At 44.0% G+C, this 6,687-nt stretch overlaps 1 protein-coding gene across 1 annotated transcript; it reads right to left on the bottom strand.

Moving 5' to 3' along the window:
- Positions 1-3,164: 3,164 nt before the first annotated feature.
- Positions 3,165-6,309, bottom strand: LOC126557044 (cilia- and flagella-associated protein 58-like). The gene is made up of 7 exons (XM_050212684.1): positions 6,187-6,309; positions 5,775-6,124; positions 5,076-5,702; positions 4,883-5,010; positions 4,240-4,817; positions 3,449-4,165; positions 3,165-3,384 (listed from the first exon to the last, which is right to left on the bottom strand). The coding sequence occupies exons 1-7, from the start codon at positions 6,307-6,309 to the stop codon at positions 3,214-3,216; spliced, it is 2,694 nt and encodes an 897-aa protein (XP_050068641.1). The 3' UTR covers positions 3,165-3,213.
- Positions 6,310-6,687: the final 378 nt, after the last annotated feature.

The following is a 6,687-nucleotide window of genomic DNA, read 5'->3' as shown; positions in this document are numbered from 1 at the left end:
GGATGGAAATGGCCAGTGGAAAACAAACATTGAATCATCTTCATAGGTGAGCGTTATCTCACAACTAGTCCCATCCGGTCCGGAGGTCGATCGGGTGCTAATCTAAATTTAATGTATCGCCTCTTTTTCGACAACAACTTACACACGGATGGACACACTATCCTTGAACGATGTTTCAACGGGCCACAAGTCGACCGTGAAAGTCTAATGGGAAGGTTCGAAATTCGAATGGATCGGAAATGCGCGTAATAGACTGTCGTTGGAAGGCATTCGACTTCTTTCACAAAAAATTTACTACTAAACCGGTGACTGCTACTATATTTGACTCACTAAGGTAATCAAATGCTCAGGAAACCTAATGTTGATATTGTTGTCCAAACTCGAACTGTATTGAGATGGGAGCAATAAACGTAGTGGCATTTAAAGTATGCGATGTGTTTCGTTTAACTCTTAGTGTAGAGTTCGAGATAGAAGCTTAACGATACCGAGTCGATATTTTAAGATGATAAGCTAAACTGTGTACTCTCCACTAATCAGCAGGCATGCGTGAGAAATGTGTTTAATTGTAATGCGTCAGCATCGCTTGAACATGTCCAGCTCGGCCATTTTATCGTTATGCACACAACCTGCTATCTACTAGCGCCGCTATCTCTTTCGTTCCCTCTAACTGATCGTCCAGATCGGGCGCTTGTTCGCAAAAACTAACATAATCGACGACGTTGATCATCGGTTGATTGTAACCACCGGTTAGCATGCGTTCGTCTAGTGAAAAATAAGTGCATCCACATGCGATTGCCCGCGCAAGCGCAGCGCGAGGTACGGTGTAGTGGTTGCGTCTTCCGCGTTACGTGACATGGGCAAACTCGATGCCTTGCTGCTCTCCCTACTGTGATGCAGTACACCTTTCCGCTCTGGCTCGATATGAAACAACTTAACGCATGTTTTACTGTATACCTCGTACACTCCAAAGTAGCAAAAGAACTTAATGGGCAGGGAATAGCCCGTACGTTCGTAAGGTACTTAAGAGCTTTGACAGGAACATGAGTAGGAGGAGTAGATACAGTGATGGAAAATAGAATAAAAATACCTTATATTTGTTCTTACATTGTGATATCGACAAGAACTGATTAATATTTTTGTTGCAGTTTCAAAAATGAATAAAAAGATGGAGGCAATGCCATGAGGAAACCGAATGCAATCCAATTTTTGACAATCACAGCTGAAATACATGACAATTAAATAAGGCCATTCGTTAAATTTATATTTGAGACTGGTTTTCTTTCAGTACTTTGAGCATCACTCCCTTTTTTATTTTTTTTTTTTTACACTGACACACTTGACTTGTGCCTAAATCTAAAAAAATCGAGCATAAAGAGTTGATAATTTGTTAAAAAATACAATCATCCAGGATCATCATTTTTTGCGTTTATTTATAGATGCTTTGAGTCTCTGAGATTACATTCGCCTCTGGTCATACGTTGTCCTTAACCCACCGGAGCTTAGTTTACTTCGCTGTACGATTGTGAAAGAGCATCTAAAGCAGTAATTTCAAAAACAAAAAACGCAGAGTGGTGATATTGTTTTGTGCGTCACTGTATGATCGGTAGCTAGAAATCTAATATGGCCCTTCTCTTTCTCACACGAGTATGTTGACAAATCGATTATACAATCAACCGTTCAACAAGATGTAAGTGAGTCTTATAAGGAGTTCTATCTACGCTGCATTTAGGCAAGAATCCACTTTCATCAGCAACAACTGATAGAAATTTACAGGACGAATCAAACCTTTCTGTAGCAGACCCATCCCCACTCGTACGCACAGTGTATGGTATAAAAATGAAAAATACAAAAGGTCGTAAGGTGGGGTCATAACTTTACGATCCAGGTGACACTCGGAAAGGTGATGTTTACGATCTGTATATTGCCTTCGCTTCGCTGTTGCAACTGCAACTAACTACGATCGCCGCTAGTTGCTTTCTGCAATTTGATCGGATCGGTCGGCACAACAGGTTTTCGTATTATCAGATTCTAAAAAGCATTGCCACTTTACACAATCAACTCACCCGGGGTACCCACACCCCACGGATAGCAAGGACACGTGGAGTGTACCGAAAGGGGTGGAGACATCACCTTCAAGACACACACACGCACACATACACACATATCAATTGACGCACGGCCAAGGCTATGTATAGAGAACGTTTCAGAAGCACAGCGATGCGACGACGCTACTATTATTGCGTTTGATAATGAAAAATATGACGAATGGCATTGCCCAGGCGAGCATTGCGAGAACGACAAAAAGACCTTCACCAATGGCGGGGCAATGTACGTTGGGCTTTTCCAATGTGCGGGATTTAAAGGCACCAAGGTACACCGCCGTTGGGGTTCTGGATCCATGCACAGAAAACCTGTTTGCGCGAAGATTCATTGTTCATTTCGTTGCATTCCAGTTCGCGCATAAAACCCTGCGGAGAAGATGCTTGTGAATGCAACTTTCGTTGCAGAAAGTTTTTTTTTTGTTTTAAATTAGCTGTTCGATTGGTTGTTTAAATGTGTAGTGTGTTGATAAGATTTTCTTGATCAGATATCGGTTATTTGTCTATGCCAAATGTAACACTACGAATACGAGAACATCGAAACAATTGCATTCATAATTGCTACCAAGGGTAATGATATGAGGCTGAATATAGCCTCTCAATCATCGGTATAGATGGTGCGTTAATATCGATTTTGCACATTGCATCACCCTGAGATAAGTGAATTCTATCCTATCACATCTCTGGTAGCGAGCAATACCGGTCAGACTAATGGCCGGAAGTAACGCCAACAGTTACCTTTAATCAACCACGTGGATACAAGCATACTAATCGTGTACCGACCCGTTAACGCACCCAATGACTTGAGCGCAAAACTGGTTAGCACAATAATCGCGATAGTACCTCGTGCTTGCATGAGAATGCACCAACGAGATGTTCGTTCGGACAAGTACACTATAGGCGCGCGCGGTCGTTGTACTAATATTTATTTTCACACATCTCATAAGCTCACAGCACAGTGCACATCAGAAGGAAAGGTTCGCAATTTGTCGTCTTCGTAGAGCGGAGCAAAAAAAGTCGCAAAAAGATCAATATTAGTAGGGCATTAAATCAAGCAACGCGTCACACAAATACTTTACAACGCTGTTCGTATGGTGTTTGTCGCGGTTACAACCTAGCAGATTGCCCTAAACCCAGAACCGAGCGTACGATAGCTTGACGAGTGCGCAGTCTGGCTGGTGGTGCGGATCACGATGATATCACTGCTCGCATTGTTCCCCGTCAGGGCAGGACCATCTGCACGATGGCCACGAATATTTTCGACGAGTTTTATTTTTTCACGTTTCTGAAAAGAAAATCGATAACACATACAATAGAATCCATCTCCTCAACCATGGGTGCTGCATTACCTGTTTCACCAGCTCTTTCTTGGTTTCTAGCAGGGCCTGCTTCAGCTGTTCCAGAGTACAATCTTTAGATTTGCAGTCGAGCTCCTTGATGCGAATTTCTGCCGCCAGAGCTTTCAGTTTCTTTGTGCGCGCTGTGAGTGCCCGCTGTGTGGCGGACAGTCGTTCCTGAACTTTATGACTCGGTAATTTCTCTACTACCTCCTTCAACGCTTCATACATTTTTTCCGATTGCTGTAGCGTTTTCTCCTGTTCGGATACAGTAACCGATTGGTAGAGTACGCGACGCTGCAACGTTTGCACCTTTACAATAAGGTCCATCTTTTCCGGATCCTTGCCGCTCAACTTTCGCCAACGATGCACGTTCATCGGGGTTAACATTTCATCCTCGAGCGCTCGAGCCTTCACGCGTTCCTGATTAAGCACGCGGTTCAGCTGCAAAACTTCTTGACGCATGTCGGCCGTATTGGCTAGGCCACGTGTCAATAGATTGCGCTGCGATCGCAGATTGCTAATTTCAATCTTTAGCAGCCGAATGTCGTCCAACCGGTCGCGGTACTGATTTTCGCCACGGTCCAGTGCCATGTTAAGCATGTTTAGCTTTTCCGTCAGATTGTTGATTTCTTCCACGCGCTGAGTAAGCTGTACTGTGACGAGATCTTTTTCGTTGATGGCTCCTTCCAGCTGTTTCTTCAAACGTGTCATATTCGTTGCATCGTCCTAGTAAAACAAAACAACAAAAATGCCTTAAGCAATGCAAAACGGTAACTATTCAAACAACCATTTTTACCCACCGAAAGGGTCTTATTAAGCCGCACATTTTCGTTCGTCTTTTCACTCAATTCCGATTTTGAATGCTGCAAAGCGATGCTTATGTTCTGCACGTCGGTTTTGAGCGATTGCTTTTCCTTTTCCACTTTATCGATCGTTTTGTTTGCCTTGAACAGTTCTGCCACCTTGTTGCCATTTTCCTCCTTCAGCTGGTCCACCGTGCGGATTGCATTTTTCAGCCTTTCCTTCAGTCCTTCGGTTTCTTTGCTACAGGTCGTCAGATCGCGCTCGAAAATGTTCCGCTCACCACGTGTGATTTCCAGCAGATTTTGGCATTGGAAAAGTTTGGCTTCACATTCTTTTAGCTTTTCGCGCAAATCACCGATCAGATTCTGTTTGTACAGCAAGTCCTCGTTCAATTGCTCGATACGATCGGACAAATTCTGCACCTCTTCCGCATTACGGTCACGATCTTTCTCTATCTTTAACATTAACGTTTGCTGTTTTTGTGCCGCGGCCTGGTGAGCTTTAATTTCATTCTCCAACGTTTTCTGATGCTTATCTAGCAGCGTCATTTGCTCCGTTTGGTCGGTAATCGTTTCTACGGTATGAAAAGAAAGAGGGTTGGGGTGTAATGTGGGCAATTGAATCGGAAAATATACTCACTGTTTGCCTTTACAAGATCTTTCCGTACAAGATCTCTTTCGCGGAGAACAGCATCGACCTGCTTTCTAGCCATATCGAACGACTTTTTCGAAGCATCCCGTTCCTTCTCAAATGTTACGATTGTATTCCTAAAATCGATCGTTATAAACTTTAGTTTGCCCTTCCAAGCTCAAACTATATTATATATACGTACTTTAATTTAGCCACTTCCTGCTCAAGAGTGCCCTTAGTTGCTTCAATCGCTTGTATACGCTTCTGCAGCAATTCCCGGGTTTTCAGCAACTTAGCATTTTCCAACCGAAATTTGTTGTTTTCGTCTTCTTTCAGCTTTAGGATGTTCACCTTCGTATTGAACTCGTTGGTCACCTTTTCCTTAAGCTGCACCATGTTATCAAAATCCGCCTGAGCCTTTGCCAGCTTCACCTGAGTCAGATTGTTAGTGGTCATAATGCGCTCCAAGTTGGTGCGTATCGCTGCCATTTGCATGCTCTGCTGTACGGTGGTTTTGTGGTTCGATTCTGCTAACACTTTAAAATGCTTGGCTTCTTCCGTTTTTGTCGCTAGCTCAGCCGTCACCTCGGTGTGCTGTGCTTGCAGACTCTCTAGTTGGCGTTTGTCCCGGAAGGCTTCGTTGGACGTCTCATCCAGAACCTTGTAAAGCTCCTTTACCTTCGTTTCCGATTCGAAGCATTTCTGTTCCAGCTCTTCCATGTACAGGCGTTGGGTGTGCAGACGACGATTCAGTTCCTCCACTTCCACATACAAGCGATCCCTTTCACGCATGATACCTTCCTTATGTTTGTTCATCGTAGAACCGACACTGAAAGATAGTTGAAAAAGGGAATATTATTACACGATTTACACGAGGTGCTCCTAGTTTGCAGGTTCCTACTCATCGTCACGGTCACCATATCGATCGCTTTCGGCATGCAATTTTTCAAGCTTTTCACGCATTTGATTCATCGCTTCCTGCACGTTCTGTTCACGCGTTTGTGCCGCATCCGCACGCTTCCAGGCATCCTGAATTTCCGATTTTAACGTTTGTATGGTGTCTTGGTCACGTTGGGACAGCTGCATCGCCTGCGCTACGCGTCCCGATGCGGCCAACACTTCATCTTGCATCTTGGCAATGCGGTCCTGCTCTTCGATGAGCTGCTGGCGCAAATTTTGACCCGTAATGAGCAGTTTCTGAAAGTCTTCTGCCAGCCCATACTGTCCGTTGCCTTGTAGATCTTTTACAGTCTGCAATGAAAACCTTGTTCGTATTAAATGTAAAGAAGCAATGTATATGGAAGCCTACCCACCAGATTAGCTTTGGAGCAAAGCTCTTCGAAAAACTCATCCGTAATTTCCTTTGGTACCAGATCATCCTCAAAGGTGGATTCCGGTGCCTGCGAATCTTCTCCACTTTCCTCTATTTGATCCATTTTAATTTATTTGCTTTTTTCACGTTCTTTTCCAGGTAGCGTTCACTTCAGTAGCACAGTTACGTCCTTATCGTGTTGAGCTGGATTGTGGAGTGAAATTTTTCTTCCTCGGTGTTTTTCCAACAAACAACTGATTCCGTTGTTATGGTTCCATGGAAACTTACTACTTCGGTATCGGTGAGGTGCCACGTGCAATGAGGTCACGCTGGTATTTAACCTCCATATATGTGCCACACAAATGGCACCTCAACACAACAGCAGCTCCGGACAAATAGCAACAGGTGGGGTAGGGCACCGACAGTCGAGTAGTGTAAATTGCGCTTTCTTCCCCGATACAGACAAACGGTTGCTATGTTTTGATGTGCCCTATGCATCCTT

This window comes from Anopheles maculipalpis, chromosome 2RL (assembly GCF_943734695.1).
Source record: "Anopheles maculipalpis chromosome 2RL, idAnoMacuDA_375_x, whole genome shotgun sequence".
Classification (NCBI taxonomy): domain Eukaryota; kingdom Metazoa; phylum Arthropoda; class Insecta; order Diptera; family Culicidae; genus Anopheles; species Anopheles maculipalpis.
This window is presented reverse-complemented; position numbering and strand designations above follow the sequence as displayed.

Bases quoted from the DNA above. Each gene is read 5' to 3' on its own strand.
- LOC126557044 (XM_050212684.1), bottom strand. From the start codon at position 6,309: ATGGATCAAATAGAGGAAAGTGGAGAAGATTCGCAGGCACCGGAATCC. The intron at 4,166-4,239 runs GTGGGTAAAAAT...TTGTTTTACTAG, and splicing joins GGCTTAATAAGACCCTTTCG to GACGATGCAACGAATATGAC. The intron at 3,385-3,448 runs GTAATGCAGCAC...TTTTCTTTTCAG, and splicing joins AGAAAGAGCTGGTGAAACAG to AAACGTGAAAAAATAAAACT.